The sequence below is a fragment of the Schistocerca piceifrons genome, chromosome 3 (assembly GCF_021461385.2).
Source record: "Schistocerca piceifrons isolate TAMUIC-IGC-003096 chromosome 3, iqSchPice1.1, whole genome shotgun sequence".
Lineage (NCBI taxonomy): Eukaryota > Metazoa > Arthropoda > Insecta > Orthoptera > Acrididae > Schistocerca > Schistocerca piceifrons.
Window position 1 is genome coordinate 776,427,472 of NC_060140.1, and position 22,003 is coordinate 776,449,474.

Below are 22,003 nucleotides of genomic sequence, written 5' to 3' on the forward strand. Positions count from 1 at the left end.
CACCCATCACAATAATATTTTCATCCCTCTTAACTATCTGAATAATTCTCATTATCTCATCAAATATTCTTTCAACCCGTTCATCATCTTTGGAGTTAGTGGACAAATAAACTTTTATTGCTTTGTAGTTGGTGTTGGCTTTGTAACTATCTTGGTTATGATAATGCGTTCACTATTCAGTTCATAATAGCTTATCCACATTCCTAATTTCTTATTCATTACACACATCTCTATTTGACTCTGTGTTGATAACCCTGTACTGACCGGACAATAAGTCCTGTTCTTCCTTCCACAGAACTTCTCACTATATACTGCTTCAGCCTGTCCATTTTCCTTTTTAAATAAAGTATCTTTATTATTTTAATCATATTCTTACAAAGATAATATCATTATTGACTACTATAGTCTGTGAGAATGTTTATGGTCTCTGGGCCGGGAATGCATAGTAGACAGTTGCACACCTAGCCAATCAGCGTTCAGTCTATTTCAGCATTCTGTACTGTGTAAACTTCCATCATATTTGAGCATTCTATCACATTTTTATTTCTGTGTGTTTTCTCACAATGGCTGAAACACCTAGAAGCCGCCAAGTGTTTCACAAACAGGCAAGGGACCTTTTCTTCAAATATGAGACAGATTTAGATTATCCGGTCTGTGACACTGCCAAGGTGCAGAAAGGCAGAAAGGTAACATAGCTGCTGTGCACTTTCAGCCGAGTTGACAATGCAACATTCTTGTGAGTTGCACTGCCAGAGGCCCTTAACACTGCCACCAACTACAGTAAGCTCACTTTGAAATAATTTCCTGTATTACCAAAGGAGTATTGTTTAATTACATTTATCAACAAACTGTCCATTTTCCTTTGTCTATACACATATGACACACAGCACATAATGTCAAGGACTACACCAATTTTTATATATTCTTCCAATGACACACAATATGTGTTTTACATGACCAAGAAAGTTAATAATAAGTTTCAGTGCAAAACGTTTCTGTTGCGTAATTTTGCAATTACAATTTTCACAAGACAATCTGAGACAAAAAATACTAAATACCAGGACAGTCTATACACAAATCTGCTTTAACAAGATCTTCATACACCAACTGAATGCAAAAATGTAAAAAATCAGGACAAATAATATTAAACTGAGATTCTACGAGTAGTAACAGCTGCTAAACTTCTTTCATTTTGATGTATTGCCACATCCATAAATGTCATTGTAAGTAGTAAGGACTGGCACAACATTTCTCGCTCTGCACTGTCACATGCACGATAATAATCTTGAACATGATTAGGAACAATTATTGGCGTGTAGTTAAGAGCTGCAGAAGTTGACCTCCCTTGGAAAATTTCTTCTACAACAGACTGTGCAGAAACACGCTCTGACCCGATAAGTGTCTGGAAAAGCCGTGCCGGAAGATGAGATTTGAGAAAGAAAACCTTCTGTTGTTTATCCTGTAAGAAGCCATTACCTGCAACAATATTTTTCAGGAGATGTGAACAGCTGCAAAAAGAAATTTTCCTTATTTTAGAGTATTGCACATTGTTTCCAAACAATTCTTGTGATTTGCATAAACCATACAAATAATGCAACTGTTTTCATTCTGATTATTACTAAGCCAAAAAGATAGAATACAACGGTTTTATGCACGCAAAAATGTTACAAGTAAAATTGACAGAAGTGTTCCGTGAGATACAGCAGTGAACCCTGATGTACACTGACCGGCATGAAAAATGCAACACTTTAATTTCTTACAAAACTGAAATTTATTTTAAATTTATGACACTTTTATGACACTAATCCAGTATCTTATGATGGAATATTGTGGGGTGCTCCCATCTAAGTGGCCAACAATGGATAAAGAAAGATGATTATAAACAGATTTAACAAACTAAGCCAGACATGCACACTACAAGGAAATTTTGAGTAAGCTCATAAAGGTAATGCATATCTGTTTTGACGTTATTCACACTTTACTTCACAGACCCTGGAGATGATCTTAGAGACCTCTGTTCACATCTTCAAAAGCATTTATTACCACCTCTTGCACCAATAAGGGCATTCAATCCATCAGGTATGCTCCTGATTAATATGGTAATGTGCTGTTGATGGATCATATCCCATTCCTCAAGGTGGCTGTTTTGTAGGTCCTGTAGGGTCTCTGGATATTGCTGACAGGCTCTTCTCCCAAGTCAGTCCCAAGTGTGCTCAACAGGATTCAAATCAGGGCTTTCAGCAGGTCACCCATAGCATGAATCCCTCATTTCATCCAAGAATTCTTGCACAATTCTCCCAACATGTGGACATGTGTTGTTGTGCATTAGTGTAAAATCATCACCAATAAATGGAGCAAAAGGCACAAAATGCTCCAGAAGGATTTCCTCCACATACCGGTGTGCAGTAAGGCTTCCATGCTCCACGAAGACCAAATCCGTCTTTGCAGCTGTATTGACTCCTGCCCACATCATCACAGAACCACCCTGAAGAGGCCTCCTGGATGAGAATATGCCAAGGGAATACCTTCCCTCTTCTGTCAGGTGATCCGGGACCAAACTGTGACTCACTGGTGAATGACATGTGATCCCATTGTTGTACTGTCCAGCCAAGAGGTTCCCTTGCAAAATGTAGTCAAGCTGTGAAATGCTCTCTGGTGAGATCCTGACCTGTAGCAGGTCTTCTGGACTGAAGATTGGCTTCTTCCAGTGTTCTTCAATGGGACCAAACCGTGACTCACTGGTGAATGACATGTGATCCCATTGTTGTACTGTCCAGCCAAGAGGTTCCCTTGCAAAATGTAGTCAAGCTGTGAAATGCTCTCTGGTGAGATCCTGACCTGTAGCAGGTCTTCTGGACTGAAGATTGGCTTCTTCCAGTGTTCTTCAAATGGTTATCTCACTAACATTGAACCCTCAAACCTGGTGGAGTCGATTTCGTGCTTCAATAGTGGTGATGTGATGATTACAGAGAACTTAAAGTTGTAAGAAGCATTCATCTCTCTCTGATGTAGCTTTTTTCGGGCCTGTTCCTGGCCTCCTTGCAAAGCCTCCAGTTTCCCTGTACCTTCGTGTGATTCTGGGAATCGTGGAAGATTTAGTTCTTAACACTTCTGCAATGCAGTGAATGCTGCGGCCACCTTCCACCAAAGCAAAAACTTTCGCAGCTAAATGACGTGTTTACTCCAGAAAGTTTATTACAACAATCACATAAAAATCCTACAAACATGTACGATTGACAGGGGAACAACGCAGGGTAACAAGCGCTACAAGAGTGGGAAAACATTATTCGCTCACATTCAGTGATGCGTTTTCCAGGCTGCATGGGAAACAACAATTGAGGCAATAAACTTCGCTGTTTACTTGCAAAGCAATGCCAATAACATATCCTGTCTCAAAAAATTGGTTGAAGTGCTTCATTTTGAATAAACAGATAATTAATTACACATCATTTACTGGCTGTTTCATTTCTTATACCGGTCAGTGTATCAGTGTAAAAAAGCAAACATACAATTAAACAAAGAAGAAAAAAATAAAGTAAAAGAAGTAAGTAATTAATGCAATATATTCAAACAGAAATATTTTAATAGGTAATTATTACCTTAATGTTACATCTACATAGCAGAACCAAGAACATTACAAGTGAACAAAGGCTGCTAGAAATGGAGTAAAAGGAAGTTGGCTTACACTGTTTCTGAAAGAATATAAAGCAATACAGGTTATCATGAGTTCTCTATTGAAACCGGGAACAGAAACGAGGTACCAGAGGCACTGTTATGCTGGATTAGTCACAAAAGACACTATTCAGTAATTAGATCTCCCTGACAATGTGCTAAATAAAAGTATGCAATAAAGCTGAAAAATGAGAATGCAACATATTGTGTGACACAAATAACAGATACCAGACAACTAGCCAGATTTGAATTTTTGAATGAAGCTGTGCGAAAATACTGACAACAGTCTTGCTGAAGAAGAAAATCAGAAAGAATGGGAGGAAAAAATACAGCTTAGTTCAGCACAGCAAGAAGGAAAGAATCTAAGATGGACAAAAGAAAGAATGTAAGGTGGACGAACAGACATACATATTCTGATGCCAATAATCAACAGCAGTTTTATAGTCTCAAACGGCATGCCATAGGATGTAATGACACCTGTTCATGTAAATGTGCTGCCTGCAAGGTGCAAACAGTACTATGTAATGGTGCAGTGGAAAGATCCACTGATGGACAAAAGATCTTGGGCTGGTTTGATAATGCTCAATTAATAAAAGGAGGAGATAAGCTAGTAATGTCTAATTATAGACACATCTCCTTTTACTGACAATTATCATTTAATAACTGATCAGTTCGGATAAAATATTTGTCCACATGCTAGCACAGTTTCATTAATTTTTGTGAGCCTGTCGATGACTCTACTCTTCTGCTATTTGGTGAGTGGTCTGCTTCACTGCTAAATTACTTGCTAAGGAAATTAAAATTTCATGGCATTAAAGCCATTTCCTTTAAATGGGCAGAGTTATATCTCAACAACAGAAACACAGGATCACGATAACAAATGTTACCACAGATATAAAACTTACTTCAGATGGGGAACATTAAACATGAGTGATAGTTTCATCAGGAAATTAGGAATAATGCTAGTAAGGCTTAAGAAAAATAGCTGGAAAGTTACTGTCCATGGTTATTTTAACACTGTTATTGTCTTGATATTTCTGATCACAGCCACCTAGAATTCCTGATGTTCAACATCAGTTTATTTCATTCCACATTTCCAAAAAAGAGTACAATGTCTTTCATGAGTACAATGTCTTTCATGAAACAGGTGTGAGCCCTATGATAAATTTGGGGAACTTGACAAACATAGTGTGGATACTAAAAATACAGAAAAAATAATTTGAAATATGTGCACTGCAAATCACAAAGAACTAAGTTGACCATTATTTAGAAAACTTAAAATATTAACTCTGCCATCCTTATACATATATGAGATTACTATATTTTTGTACACCAGACATGAATTATTTGAGGGACACCATCTTGTCCATTCACATGATACTAAACAAAGAAAATTTTATGCTCCCCACTCACCACCTCAGACTGTATGCACAGTGACCTCAATACATGGGAATGAAAATTTGTAATAAATTAAAAGAGAACAAGTTGATGCAGATTAATTTGGGTCCACTTAAAATAAAGCTATACGAGGTACTGACAATGAAGTGTTATTACTCAGTGGATGAATTCATGCTGGACAAACTGGAAATTTGAGCTGGATAAAATGTGTTACATATTCCAAGAAATATCCTTATATCATTATAGTGCTATTATTCATAAATGTAAAAATCATTGTAACTGTATTAAAACTTTTTGACATGTCTCCTGTATGCAAACCAAATGGATTGCAAGTGTACATCATGAGATGAATAAAACACAATTCACAATAATCTGTCTGACTATGACATCAAATCATTCCCATCAATTGGTTTTAGCCAAGAATGAAAAAGTATTGTTTCACAGAATCACAAATGTTGACTCAGTCAAACTATTCTGAGAGAATATACCAATCAAATAATGCGAAGAAGTTAACCAAGGATACACAACAGATTAATTTAATAATTTCCTTAAAATATTCTTACAACACTATGATTTTTGTTTTCCTATGCACTGGGTCAGGCACAATTACTGCAGAAGCTGGGAGGAAGGTTAGTCTACATCTGAGATCAAAGCATTGTGTGTCAGGATGGGAGAGTTTTATTTAATAAAGAGGACTAGCTCTAATCAGTGCTTACTTCATCTCTTGGGAAACCTGCTGTGTCCTGCATTAAGAGGAGGCAAATGCAAAAGTGCAGGATTCATTGTCAGCAGTTCAGATGTATTACAAATAATGGAGCCCCTTATGAAATAGCAGCAAGGAATGGGAAGGAACACCAAGTGCACTCAGAGTGTATACCTGGGAGCCTCATTCAGCTTGTTGATGAGGCTGTTCTGTTACCTGTTTCGAGAGCAAGGTGCACGTTGGAACAAACGATACATGTCATCTGGGATCCAAGGTCATACATAGTTCAGTCTAGCGACTGGCAGAAAAAATAAATAAATAAATAAATAAATAAATAAAAATTAATAAAGCCTTGCACATGGAGTATTAATAAAGCTCACAATTTTCAGCACTGTCCACAGAAATGATCATGCCCCTCTGGTTCTGAGTAGAGTGGAAGTATTGAACTAGAGAATGCGAAGGTTTTTTGACAAGCTAGGCTATGATTTCCTGGGGTTGTGACATTGTGATGAGAACTGTAGGATTCCCACAAATGGGTTGGGTGTGCACTAACAGAAGAGGCCACTACCCAGGTGGCAGATGGTGTGGGATGCACATAAGGAGCTGTATAGATTAGGCAACTCCCCATCCAGTCCAGATAATGATTACTGTAGGAGACTGGGACATGTCAGTATATGATCCAAGGAAATGCTCTCTGTAAGTGAGTATTAAAATCCTAGTGATTAAATGCCAAAGCATTCACAACACTGTGCAAAATTTGAAGCGTTTCTAAAAAGCTGTAGAGGTCACACAACACTAGGTAAAGAAATTTGGATAAAACCAAAAATTTATAGCAATGAGACATTTAGGAAAAATTTTAAGCATATATTGAAATGACAGATGATAAATGGTGATGGAACATTTGTTACAGTAGACAAGATAATCAAATCCACTGACGAAGAAACTGAAATTGCATGCAAGATTGCTTGGGCAAGTCTCGATATCAAAGGTGTGCATAAACTTACAATTGGATCTTTCTATCAACCAACGGACTCGCCTTCCGATGTCACTGAAAACTTTTCACAAAACCTATGCTCACTAAAAGTTCCCCACACATCCTGCAATCACTGGAGATGACTTCAACAATCTGTCAATCATTTGGAAAAATTACAGTTTTGTAATGAAACATTACTGAATGCACTCAGAGGACTACCTAGAACAGATTGTTTGGAAGCCAACTCACAATGGAAACCTACTGAATCTAATGGCAGCAAACAGATCTGATCTCTTCGATGATCTCCACATGGAAACTGGTATCATTGACAATGAGGCATGATTACCATAATAAAAAGGCAACTAAAACATGTAGAATAACTTATATTTTCAGTGAACTAGAGAAAATAGCAGTAGTGCCCTATCTCAGTAAGGAGCTCTAAGCCTTTAACTCTGGAGAGGAGCATGTAGAAGAACCATGGTGCAGGTTTAGAAGACTAGTTGACTACATATTTGATAGATATGTGCCTTGTAGAACAGTTTATGATGGGAAGAACCCTCCATGGTATACAGTCACTATGAAGAAACTTTTAAAGAAAAAGAGACTACTGAATAATAGGTGTAACCCAAAACATAGGGCTAGAGATGGGAAGATACTAAATGAAGCATGTTTAACTGTCAAGAAGGCAATGCATGAAGCCTTCAATGACAACTGTAGCAGAATGTTATTGAAAGATCTTTCACAAAGCCCAAATAAATTATGGTCATGTGTAAAGGCTTTTAGTGGTACCAAAATTAGTGTACAGACACTTGTGGACAAGAGAGGAACTGAAATTGGGGACAGCAAAGTAAAAGTACAAATGCTGGACTCCACTTGCAAATGTTCCTTTACAAAGGAAAATCTGGGGGCAGGGGGTGGTATTGCCCCATTGTAAGTTTCGCATCACTGCAAAGATGAATGATACAGGATTAGTGACAGTGATGTTGAGAAACTGCTGACATTGCTAAAAACTGAAGAAAGCCCTAGAGCCCAATGGAATCCCTGTTGGATTGTATACCAAACTTGCAGCTGAGTTAACCTTTCTAAAAAAAAGCCTACCACAGACCTATCAAACAAAAAAACGTATCCAGTAGTTGGAAGGAAGCACAGGTCACCTCCATCTACAAGAAGGGTAGCAGAAGAGATCCAAAAGACTGCCATCCATTATCCTTGTCAGCCATTTATTGTATAATCTTAGAACATACTCTCAGCCTGCATGTAATAATGTATCTCTAAAGGAATGATCTCCTCCATGTCAACCAGCAAGGATTTTGAAAACCACCAATGATGTGAAACTTTATTCGCACATTTCCCACATGACATCATGGAAACCATAGATCAACACAATCAGATAGATGCAGTGTATTTCTATTTTCCAAATGCGTTAGACTCAGTACACTCATTGAAAGAAGGATTATATAGTTCATCAAGTAAAATTAGTGACAAGATTGAAGAATTTATGACAGAGAAGATGCAGCTTGGCTGGAGAGCATCAAAAGATGTAGAAGTAACTTGAGGTATGCTCCAGGGAAGTGTGTTGGTATCCTTGCTGTTCATGCTGTATATTAATGACTGTTGTATATTAATAGTAATCTCAGACTTTTCACAGATGATGAATTTATCTATAATGAAATACAGAATGAAAAAAGCTGCACAAACATTTAGTTACATGTTAACAAGATTTTAAAATGGTACACATGTTAGCAACTTGTTTTAAATGTTCAAAAATATAAAATTGTGAATTCACATAACAAAAATAAAACTTTGTATTCTATGATTACAGCATCAATTAACCACAGTTGGAATCAGCAAACTCATACAAATACCTGGGTGTAACAGTTTGTACGGATAGGAAATGGAGTGATCACACAGTTCAGTCCCAGTTAAAACAGGTAGCAGGCTTTGGTTTATTGTTAAAATACTCCTGAAATGCAATAGGTCTACAAAGGAGATTACTTACAAATCACTTGTGTGACCCACCCTAGAATACTGCTTAAGTGTGTGGAAACCATATCAAATAGGACTAACAAGGGATACTGAGTAGATATAGGGGAGGAGAGCACGAAAGGTCACGGGTTTGTTTAACCTGTGGGACGGGGTCCTGAGATGGTGAAGTAACTGAACTGGCAGGCGCTTGAAGACAGATGGAAACTATTCTGAGAAAACCCACTAAGAAAGTTTTAAGAACTAGTTTTAAATGTTAGCTCTAGGAATAGACTACAACTGTGCATGTACTGCTTCAGTAGGTATCATGTGGCCAAAATTAGATCAATTACAGCACACTCAGAGGCATTTAAAAAGTTGTGCTTCCCACACCCATATGTGAATAGAACAGGAAGAAGTCTTATGAACTGGTACAATGGGAAGTACCATCTGCCATGCACTTAACAGTAGTTTGCAGACAGTAGGCAGATGTAGATAGTAGGATGTACACGATAAACAAGCTTGCAAAGTTCTTTATGTTGTCATGAAAAATGCACTAACCAAGCACAATGAAAAAAAAAAAAATTCCAAGAACAAAGAAAAGACAATTATGTACATTAGTAGAGATGAGAGTAATGAACGTAGAAAGGCATGTGATGTTCAGCTCCTTGATGATGATAGCTGGAAAAATGATGATGATGTATTCAGATCCTCTGCCACTAAATTCAATGATTTTTCCCAAAAAGTAGCTGAGAACAAAGAGTTTAAAAATGGATAATCAAAAGTAGACCCATTAGAATCATTTACACAGGCCTTGCATACTCCACCATCTAACTACATAAAAATGTATTTTTTAAATTTTACCCCTCACACCTAGACGTACGTCATGGGAGATTACGATTACTTTTATTTAGCGATCACAATGAAATCCTACATAAGGCTGGAATACATTTGTGCTACATCTTTGGCTCATAAATACTTACCAAGAAAATTTTCTTCTGTTTGAAATTGTAATATTTCATAATTTATGTTCTAATGCCTATCATAAAACAAGTCCACTTCTAGCTAAAGTTCTCCATGATTTTGGCTTGTGGGATTTGAATGAGATCACTGAAAATATTTGACCATGCCATCTATCAAAGAAAATCATCCAACTTCTTTGATGCAATGTCAAAAATTGCACATTACCTTTTCTGATATACAGTATGGTTAAACATCAGTGAAGCCAACTCAAAAATCTCCCACAAAGACCTCATCTTTAACATACTCCACTTGTCTCACAATATTTTGCATAAATAAACACACAACTTTGAACAACACTTTACTTTCAAATTATGTTTTCAACATACCATTACCTTAATTCAGCAATGAACAGAAATTAGTATCCAAGTAGCAAAGGAATGTAATGTGAATGAGAATGCAAATGCTATGAAAGAGTTTACATTGTGCCATCACTTAGACATTAATTGTGAAGAAACGTTCTCGTCACACTACGATGTAGTTTGTATTATGTATCTACAAGTCACTGTGCATGAACATTAACTATAGTTACTTATCTATAACTAAGGAACCATAAAAAGTATGTAACAACTCCTAAGTTTAAGAAAAGAGGTGCCACAACCAGCAAACATCGATTTTTCCAACTCTTTTTGTTAAACAGGTAGCGAAAATGATTTTTGATTGCCAGAAAGTAATAACTCTTTTGGCTAAGATCGTAGTTTAATCAAATCCCTGAAACCTTGTACTGATTTGATACTGTGCCCCTTTAGAGTGATATTGTACTCTGTAGATGGGTCAAAGTGTAGCCTACTTTTTGAAAGATGAAATATTAGTCACCCCCTCAAGAAGATCATACTGGGAGTTGTGTACTGGTTTAGAACTGGTACCCGGCAGTAATGAGAGCCACTACCACGGACATAAGTCATGGAGGTGAAGTGGTGTGTATGAGCCAGTTGGTTGTATGAAGTCTGTGCATTAAGATGGGTCAACATGGAGACAGAATGGCAGGAAGGACCTATTGTGTTTGGAGCTGCCCATGATCATACTGTGAAATAAGGTGTATCACAGGAGGTTTACCAATGTGTCTGTAAGCCACAGTATAACACTCGCAGCTGTGTAACACAACAGAAGAAACGTAGTTGTAAAGAGGTCCTCACAGCTATCAATTAGACACAAGTGGTACTGTCAATTACAATTGATTTCAGAACTGACAGGAATTGTTACGGTCGTGAATGCAGGGCCATCTCGACCAACTCCCAAGTGAACATCATGATGGTAACTGCATGCAAAGGACATTTGGAGTTTGATATCTTGCAAAGACTAGAATTGAAGACTTGCTACTCTCTGAGACGAAAATGTTGGCACAGGAAAGGAATTGGTGGTGGGTTACACCAATCCCATCAAAGACTGATGATGATTAAAAAAAAATCCTTAGCACAAAGTGATTGCTAACAGTGGCACATGAAGCTGTACATGTGTACCTTCTTTGGTACAGATGGCGACAGTGTAGCTGAAATTGATTATGATGCAGTTCCTAACACTTTTTCTTTTTGTCACTGAAGAGGTCAATCTTAATAACAGCACACTGTCCTCCAAAGGCACACTGCAAATCTGTATTTTGGAGACTTAGCATACTAACAATGCCAGACAGTTAGAAGACGAAAATTAATTTAAAGCAGAATTTTAAAAAAATCCTACTGGAACAAAGCTTTTACTCACAAAGTCACTATATTAGCTAGTAAAATTTTTCTGATTTTTTACTTTAGGCTAAGACTGAAAATACTGTTCTTTGCCCCTTCAGATTTTCATTATTTTTACGGAGTTATGATTTTCATTATTTTTACACATTTAATGACAGCTGTTGCCAGGTTAAAAAATTTACTGAACCATTGTTGTATACAAAAGGATTTGCTGGTTAGGAAGCAAAAAAGTATAAGCTTATGAAAAAGAGACTATGAATTTATAAAAATAGAAGCATATACGGTATGTACGATAAAATAAATTTTTGTTACTATGCATGGACCAGTTTGCATTATATGTGTGTATTGTTTATTGCATGTATTTGTTTTCCTTGTAATTATTTCACATAAAATATACATGTACATTTGGACAACATTCATATAATATGTATGGTCTATGAATGGATAAACCCACACATATTATAAAAATGGATCTGATTCTGTGTGTATGTTCCACACCCCCTCCTAAAACACTGGACCAATTTCAGAGAAACTTGGTGCACGTATCACTTACTTTTTGGTAAGAATTGCTGTGGGGGTAAGAACCACCTACCTATCAAAAGGGTGGGGGTGAAAAAACAGAGTAGTCCACGACGTGCAATACCCTTCCTTTACTCATCCAATATTTGAGAATGATAGCACTTCATGACTTGCAACATATTTTTTTCAAACTTTTATGAAACTTTATTGCTAACAACCCTCACAATGTGATGAAAGGAAAAAAGTTTATTCCTTACTACATTTTTGGTGTTTGTGGAGTAAAACTTACAAGATTGGAATATATTCATACCCAGGCAATGCCTGGTGCTAAGCTTGTAAATAAATAAAAACATTTGGATATTTAAAACAGTCACTGGGAAGTGGCATTAAGAACAATACCTTCCTGAATTCTAACTACTACTTACAACCGCCATCTAAAACTGAGCTCCTACACTTCTTTCATCATGACTTCTCTTCAGTACATTGATGTGGCAATATTACAGGCTACCCACCATTCAAAAATCTTCAGAACTGTCCCTAAGCCTGTTCTTCCTTCATGAACTGTTTGCTTACTTCTACAATTATAGCATTGCGGAATGGCTGTAATTTTCTCTGATTGACGACCTTCTCCATACATTAACTGCCATATGTGCTCAGCTACCAAAAGATACAAGAGACAACAATTTACGTGATTGTTGATTTCAAAGGAGGGAAGGATGTACTGAGTGGAGTGGATACTACTTCTAAAAAGTTAAATAACATAGGACATATTTAAAAAAAGAATAATGTTCCTTCTACGTTTTGTAACTGAAGAGAAAAAAAACTGCTGCAAATACGTAAATGGAATGAAATTAGCTGTACACTTCAATATAAACATGTATAATTTAGACAGAAAATTACTTTCCTGTAGCTACTGTTGCTTACTTTAATGTTTAGTTTACTTAATGAAAGCAGTAATTAAAAACATTCAAGAGAAATCTGTTACATTAGCTAATATGATTATACCTCCAAAGGAATTCAAAGAAGATGCACTAAGTAAAGCAATAAACATTGCGCGAAGTTGAACTGTCTGAAGTGCATTTAACAAATTCTTTGCCAATTGCACAGGGGTTCCCATTTCCTCCATCACATAGGCATCACAATTAGGAATCTTTTCTGTGATACCTGCAGCCTGAAAAGCCATTAATTATGTAATTGCAATAATACTTAAGTCTATTATTAAAGCCAAATCTGAATACTTAAACACCATCTATCACTAGGAATAGCATGCAAAACTAGATCTTGATTAGAATAACAAAGTGGTTGACAATCGAGCTTGGAATAGCATGCAAAACTAGATCTTGATTAGAATAACAAAGTGGTTGACAATCGAGCTTGGGAGGGATCAATGTTGTCAGTTCAAGTTTGTCTGCACTTGCAATATGGCTGTGGCAGCAACAGCTGTGCACTTCCCAACTGGATACACTCAGATAGCCAGTACTGGGTTTGCTTAGCTGGGTGCTAATAGTCTTATCACTTTCCTGTACACTTTTGTAACTAGTTTAGGACATCTCATTGAGTTCAGGTGTTCTGCTATAGGTGTCTCTCTTTCCAACACGATATTTTGACACCATACCTCAATGTCTTTATCAAGTGTTTCCTGAGAATGGATGTCTGGCTGACCGCATTCTATATTTATGCTTGGGCGGTGTCTGGAGTTCCGTCTGCCATCTGCTCTGGAACTGGGTTTTTCCTCATCAGTTTGCACCCTTGAGGTGCACTTGTGCGTTGCTACAGGTGTTCCCTATTCCGTCTGCACCCACTGTGGCAGTGGTCACATCATGGTGCTCCATTTTCAGTTTGTGCCCATGCAGTCTCGCACACCTGTCGATATTCCCTAAGCCGTTCATGCCTGTTGCGGCTATCTCTCATGGTGGAATCTGTCTCCTGGTGATCTGTATTTGGTCCACACCTGCAAGGCATGCTTCTGTACTGCTCCTGGTGTTCCCAACTCCTTTTATACCTACTGTGGCTGCCTTCTGCAGTGGCATCTGTCTCTAGGTGTTCCTTACTCAGTCCACACCTGTGTGGCATGTTCCCTGCAGTCTTGTGCTACTGTAGGTGTTCACTGTGCTGTCTGCACTTGCTTGGCTGCCTCTTGCGACAGTGTCAATCTTATGGTGTTCCATATTAGGTCCGCATCCATGAGGTGTGCTCCCTGAAACTTCATGCTGCTGCTGGAGTTGCATGTTATGTCCTTTCCTGTTGCAGCAGCCTCTTGCAGCGGAAAGTGCCACCTGGTGTTCTGTATTAGGTCTGTTCCCATGAGGCACAATTCCTGAGGTCTCAGGTTGTTGTTGTTCCATATCTCATCCACACCTGCTGTGGCCATCTCCCATGGGGAGCCTGGTGCTCCGAACGTGGTATGATCCTGTCATTTATGCCTCCAGTTGCCTGAGGTTCATTACTGGAGCCGGGAACTTTTTCTGGTGATTCCATAGCAGTCAAAGTGCTAGATTCCACACAGAGTTGAGTTCCTATCACACTTCCAGAATGAGTAGGTTTTCCACCATCTCGATTTCAATCAATTCATTAATGACACTACCCCAGAATCTGAGGGCTTGGGCCAGGATTCTGGTTTTATCATAATTCATGATGTATTCTGCTACTGCTGATTTTATGGCCTACCTGTGTTCCTCACATCTTATGTCCACTGTTATAGTGCGTTGACTGACAAGACATACGACATTCACTAGGTATGTGGTGAATACTGGGTTTTCTTAACTCCAAATCATCCTTGACAATTGATTTTGTTGGGTGGGTAGAACACACTTTTGATATTATTTTTCTTTAGGATTCTTCTGATCTTAGCAGAGATAGGCCCTGCATCTGATAAAAAAGCTTCCTTCCTGGTCTCTTCTTCTTGTTCCTCTTCTGGTGTATCAGATTGATTGATGGGATGTAACTCTTTGTGGATGTCCTTGGTTGAACAGCCATTGTCACTGAACACTTGCTGAAGATGTTCTAATTCTGTTGTCAAGCTGCCATAGTCAGAAAGTGCCTTGTGTACAAGTGTAATAAGCATCCCGGTCTTCTGTGCTGGGTGATGGCAGCTGTCAGCCTGTAGATATAAATTGGTGTGTGTTGGCTTTTGACGAAGACTGTGGCCGAAGGTGTCAGCTGCCTTCGTCTTCACCAAGACACCCAAGAATGGAAGCTGATCATTTTTATCTCTCTCCATGGTGAGCTTTATGCTGTGACGTCATGAGTTCAGATGGTCCAACAACTCATCCAGTCTTTCCCAGGCATGGGGCCATGTGATGAACGTGTCAGCCACATATCTGTAGAAACATGTCGGCTGGTAGGTGGCAGCTGTAAGGGCCTCATTCTCAAACTACTCCATAAACAGATTGGCCACTATGGAGATAATGGGCTACCCATCACCACTCCTTCAGTCTGCTAAAGAATTGGCCTCCACACAGGAAGTACATCTATGTTAAAATATGTTTGAAAAGATCCAGCAAATCTCCATCATACCTCTCACCGATTGAGTGTGCCCTGGAGCGGTACACTGGGAACAGGGACACCACATCAAAACTGACCACAATATTTGCATCAGAGATATAAAAGTTTTTGAGACATTTCATGAAGTACAACAAGTTAGGAATGATGGGGATGCACTTTCCCACATATGGTACTACCATCTTCTTAAGGTAAGTAGCTGTGTGGTACGCAGCTGCACTGATGTGGCTCACTATGGAACACAGCGGTATATCTTCTTTTTGGATTTTGGCGGTAGTTTAAGATGTTCTGTCATGTGAAAACACAAGGAAAGGGAAACAATGTAAACAAGAAAAACTAATCACCATTGTTACGTTACCAACCACAAGTGTCATCTGCAACTGATTGTGGCAACTGGCACCTAAGATAGCAGGGCGATAGTGAACAGCATACAAGGGATGACTAAACTCATCCTTTCATTTGTTGCTGCTAAAGGAAGTTGTCCCATGAACAACTAGCTGTCAGTCACTTTGTTATTCTGATTCAGGTATAATTTAAATTTACAGAAAATTCAATTTTTAAATCATGATAATACACAAACAAACAAAAATTATACATTAAACTGTGTGGCTCCCAAATGAAGAATAATCTTCACTGTTATGTATTGAGTTGCAATGAGGGGGAGGCAAGGGGAAAGTTAGGATGGTAAGTGGAAGGAGGGAGGGATGGAGGGCCAAAGAGATCAAACTTACAACTTTATGACTTTTCAAATCTTTTTCAGCAATAATCTGCTCTCTACAATACTGAGAAATCATGGACATCCACAATCAAAGAGGAGCAAATAAAATCTCAGATCACAATATAATGAAGATTGTGACAGAAGTTTGTTAAGTGTGGTAAAAGAAAAAAGATAAGACACACATTGTTAAACCCACTTGCTCTCTCCTGCATAAACTATACACTTATTCCCGTGAGTTATAGTTTTTTATGCCATTATAAAAGTAGCTTCTGTGAAGTTTTGAAAAATACTTAATCGAGAAAACAATCAATTTTTCTTCTTAGTTCAGGTATGAAGAATTCAGTGATCATCTGTCTATGATGTTCCGAGGTCACAGTTAGATTGTTCACTGTATTGTCTTGAAAAAATGTATGGACTAGTAACATCTGTACTGGTTACAGCACACCAAACAGTCATCTTGGCACTATGTAATGGTCCCTCATACTTAGTTTTGGATTCTGACTGTCCCAATAATGACAGTTCTGCTGATTTAGCATGCCATTCAAATCACAAACAAAATAATGTTGTCTTTTGCTCAAGTATGGTCTTCATTTCTCAAACCATACTGAATGATTACTGAGATGCAGTTCAGCTGAATGTCTTCTAGCAGATCGACCAAGACTATGGAGTGTGGCTGGCTAAACTCTTCCAACATTTTCTGCAGTGTGTACTGAGTAAGGAGCCCCCGGCACTTTCCTTCTCATCACTGTTCCTCGTAAACAAAATGACTTGGCCCAATGTAAAATGGTGTTATGAGTGAGAACACTATCTTGTCTCGCAAGATTGAATTGGCAACAAAACTCACACTGAACTGCAACGACAAACTCACTATTAAGCACAAAACTATCTTAAGCAAACACATGACGTTGTGCAGTCCACAGCTCCATGACCTCAACTAAACAAAATGGCAGGAGCTACCAAACACGTGACCACATCAGTCTCCCCCCCCCTCCCACCCATCCCCCACTCCTACTATCTGAGCCTGAATACTACCTGTTCTAAAAACATCCATCCTTTCTGCCTCACTCTGTACCTTCAGAATCACAAAAATTACTTACCAACATCTTTCTCACTGACAACATGGACTTAAGTCATTTTTGTGCAATCCTATCAGCTTTATTCATTGTTCTGTTTGTTGCTTTGGCTCTGGAGTATGAGTACAAATCAAATTTCATCAACAGTTACAAACTTCTGCAAAAACACCTACATATTCCCTGAAATATTAGTATTGCCAAATCCTATATTTAAATTTTCTTCTACATCACTTTCTGATCAGATTAAAGCATGCAAACACCCAAATAATGAGAGAAGAAACTTCAAATGTAAACAGAAATATCATTCCATTAAACATGGCAACCTATCATCTATGTTATGAAACTCATTTGAGAATAATTTTGCTCTCAGTTTGCCAGCACATACTCATATGAATAAACAAAAACCTGAACATCTAATTGAGATATACGTCAAAGCACACACACAGGGGACCGGAGCACCTGAAATTAATTATCCCTTCATTTCTGTTTGAGTATCAGTTCCCAAGATGACTACCTCAGCAGACACAGCATAGGTAATTGTTAATTGTGGCAAAAGAAAATGTATTTAGAAATCTTGTAAACATTATCACTTGCTAAATAAATCATTAATCCAAAAATTCTACTGTCAAAATAGACATGTCCAGAAACCAGCCCAGTTCTTCAAGAATAGAAATCAATGGAAACTATGTCATTTTACTGTAGAACACAAAGTTTGAAAAATGATGGTGGTAACAGTTTAGTAATTGTTATTATAATTACAAAATAACAGAAAAAAGTGGTGAAAGTGAACTACTGTCCATTAAATTTACAACACAAGGAAGGATAGCAAAAAGTGAAATTAATCAATTACTCATACTATTGAGAAAACTATGTGAACTGCAGCCAATAATGATACTGGGTGTACATCTGCTTAGAGAATCTGTACCACATCAGGCTACTGCAGGTTTCATAGCCAGAGGGGAGCCAATTTCTGAAGCTGATTTCATTTCCATGTCAAAATCCAGCTACTGTATTTAGTTTGTGGATTTTAACTTTACAGATAATTTATAACAGCAGTAAACATATCTATACCATTAATACTATTATGATTCACAGTCCTCAGATATTACTGTACAACCAAAACATTGAAATATTCTTCAGTAATTAACTATTAACATTTCAAACATAATTAATAAAGTATGCTAAAAGACATAAACTGTTAGGTCCATAAATAATTTTACATACATTCTTAGCAAATTCATAAAAAATGTAAATGATACATTGTGAAATTTTACAATACAATATTCTCTACATTTCTAACATCATCTGCATTATCTAGCTTTACACAACTGCTTCAAAATTGATACTTATGACACCTGTCACTGATACCTTCACAAGCACCAAATTGAACAGGCTATTGTTAAGTGGTGAATTCAGAGTTCTGAAAAAAATTGTCTTAGTGTGATTAGAGAACATATTATTGTCCCTTTCTCAATTATTACAACACATACAATTTCACAATCTATCATCAAATATTTGCACATTACTTACACAAAATTTTTGTCACATGTTTAACACACTGAAAACATCTATGTACATTTGTAACTGTGGAAACTCACTATCTCAAGCAAATTAAGTGGATGCTGTTTTTTGGACCCAAGATCCAGGTGCTGGAAATTCCATTCCAAGAGATTACCCTCTCTGTCAATCTTTGCCCAAGTCACAGTGTATGGCAAGAAATTAATCCCTATAACGTTCTGTATGTTCTGAAAAATAGCAAAACAAATAGGCTTAGTAAATCAGAGCATTCACGTACATGGATGATGCAGGATGAAGATTTGGAAATGGGGGAAGAAGCAAGAGTGTTTCAGAAAAAGGTATACACTTATGTTGCTAATCATTCTACTCAACATAATATGTTGTAGCATCGATAGGTCGTATCAACCATGAATAACATAATCTTTGGGACTCAGGTTGCTCATCAGAATCGCCATGTTAATTTAGTCTGTTCTTGTACCTTGTACTGTGTGCCCGTGTATGATCACTGTCAAAATATATGTATGTGCAGATATAAATGGGAACAGTTTATTCCATATAACGCTACTTGTATCCTGTTCCCATACTGGTGACCCCGAAGTTTCTACGCCTTCCGCAAAGGGTGCTGTAAATCAACAGGTTATGCACACGCCGCCATGGCCACCTCAGCCAACGCTTTGTTCAAAGATTTGGAAGCACAGCAGCGATCACCAGACCTCTTCATTCCTTCGCCAATGACCAGTTCTACATTAATTCACAGTGATTCATGATCTCCATCCACGTTAACCTCAAACTTTGTCACTCTACAACGGTCGAGTGCTACACCACTAACACAAACAATGGACTTGGGTTTCGTGTCGCCCGACTGTGCTCAGCAATGTGTGAAGTGTATAATATTCAGAACTGTGTACCTACTGATCGATCATATAATGCTCAAAGCGATCTACATTCACACACATACTTTGACTCTCAACGGGCCGCAACAACAGTTACTGTCGTGCCGTGTGCAGTGCCACCATTATTACAAAACGCACCCAGCCAGAATCAGCCGTGACCTGTTCCAGTTCTGCCTCATTGGCAAACTAATCAAGAACATTTTAGTGTGCACATTTCTCCATGCTCACCCCCAAACCGGTTGCTCAAGTTTTCGACCACGTTGGTTCAAATGCATCATTCGGTGTTTCGCCTTCCAATGGCGTCTTACCACATCGATGTGACTTCTCACAAGTTCCACCAGTCAGTTATAGTGCAACCTCATGGGGTGTGTTTTCAACGTGCGTGGAGAACTTAAACTTTGGTCATACAAGTTACCGAGACTCCACCCCCCTGTCCCCCACTGCACTCGCAGGGGGCTATGGTTCTGGCCACTCAGCTGCTCACCCCTCCCACAGTGCCACCTGTGTCTGCCAAGCCAGCCTTCCATGTTATTTCCGGGGTGGGTCAATTCAAATCAGTGCCTGTAGCCTATGGCCCAGTTTACGGGACCTCAAGGCCTACTGCGCACCCGCTCATTCCCATGGTATCAACTGTGTCAGCTGCGTAGTGTTTTCACAGCACATAAAGGACAATACAACCCACCCTTGCTACAGATGTTTTTACCAGAAACACACCCATGCCTATCGCACAGGCCTGCTGTATAGCCTCTCCTGTCATGGACCAGCCAGTTTTCCAAGAGACAATGAAGCCGCCTTCGTCCCCACACCCAGGTCGTCTGCCGAAGCTGCCACCTTTATATGAGGACAACCCAGTGTCATGGTTTGTGCTTGTCAAACATCTTTTCGAGTTGCATCACGTGTACAACATCAACTCTAAATTCCTGTGCCTAGCCATGCACCTCCATGATCATTCGAACTTAATTTGCGATCTCCTCCTCTCGCCACCGCCTCCACCAAAATACAAGTTCGAGAAGAAGACAATCATAGAACGCCTTGCCTGCTCACCACAAGTATTAATAATCAAGATCTTGCATGAGGAACACCTGGGCAACCGAACCCCATCACAACTCTGGTGCCACCTTTGCCTACTTGTGAACGAGCACACCTTGCCAGATGTCACACTGTGGGTGGTGTGGCCTGCCAAGCTGCCTACTGATCTACAGATCCACCAGCTACCACACTCCTTCGAGTCAATCGGCTCTCATCTCCACATAGCAGATCAACTGTATTAATTGCTATGACAACGCCAGTCAGCTCACCACTCACTGCTAGTTGGCACAACTGCTCCCACTTACCAGCTGTCTGCTGGCAGAGGCAGGGCTCACTCCACTTCTGCGCCTTCTACATCGCCTGGCATCATCCGCTCGCTCTCACCACCGCCCGAGCACTCCAGGATCGCCTAAGCACCATATGTGCCGGTATACATGCCAGAACAAATTGACGAGGACAAGCCTCCTCCACTGCCGCAGTCACTACCACCACCACATCCGGCTCATTTGTACTGCTGGCACCACAAGGTTTTCAGCGATAATGCTAAGAAGTGCCAATTACCTTGCCAGCACACAAAATGCTGACCGCACTACCTAAAAGATGCTGAGTCCTGCAGGGAACAACACGGGCATCCTCATACATTGCACTCCGTCCACTCATCCTCCCAGCCAAGCGGTCGTTTGTACATGACTGACATTTCGTCACGGCTTATTTTCCTAGTCGACACAAGTGCTGACGTGTTTATCGTACCTACATTGATGGCTTCCCCTGTCTTTTCACCGACGAGGTCACTTCTACAAGCTGTCATTGCATCAACGTTACAAACATCAGGCTCTGCCAAAGTTATGGTACACCTATCTCCTTCTCTGTGTTTTCCATGGACTTTCTACATTGCTGACATCGATGAACCAATTCTCGGTATGAGTTTTTGTCCCATTACAAACTCTCTCCGAACGTAGTGCAGGGCTCAGTGCTACACCATCCCACTAACACTCACATACTGTGCTCCCACACTTATGTTTCACGCTCTGTTTCTCTCACGACATGTGAGTTAGTACGCGAGTGCTCCGCCCTCATGGGCGACATTGTGACCTGTGTCACTAACCAACTGTCGGAATATGACTCAGCGCCACAACTCCGCCGGGAAAATGATGAGCTGAAACAATGCAAACCGCGCTCACGTACTGGGCATGTGACTTTCAGACTGCCCTTTCCCACTTGCACTAACAGCTAGGCCCCATCACGCCCTACTCATCCAAAAAACTTCGCGTCGGCACAATGACCAGTATGGTGTGCAGTTCTCGGTTTCATCTGTCACTGACAGAACGACACACAAGATAGTTGC

The 22,003-nt window shown here is 39.2% G+C and overlaps 1 protein-coding gene across 1 annotated transcript in view; it reads right to left on the reverse strand.

The window, feature by feature from the left end:
- Nucleotides 1–432: 432 nt before the first annotated feature.
- Nucleotides 433–22,003, reverse strand: part of LOC124789466 (transcription elongation factor, mitochondrial) — a 79,876-nt gene continuing 58,305 nt past the window's right edge. The window contains exons 4-6 of the mRNA XM_047256834.1: nt 18,817–18,963; nt 12,932–13,097; nt 433–1,476 (exon numbers count right to left, since the gene is read on the reverse strand). Of these exons, the coding sequence (XP_047112790.1) occupies nt 1,145–1,476; nt 12,932–13,097; nt 18,817–18,963 (645 nt within the window). The 3' untranslated portion in view covers nt 433–1,144. The remainder of the gene's footprint in view (nt 1,477–12,931; nt 13,098–18,816; nt 18,964–22,003) is intronic.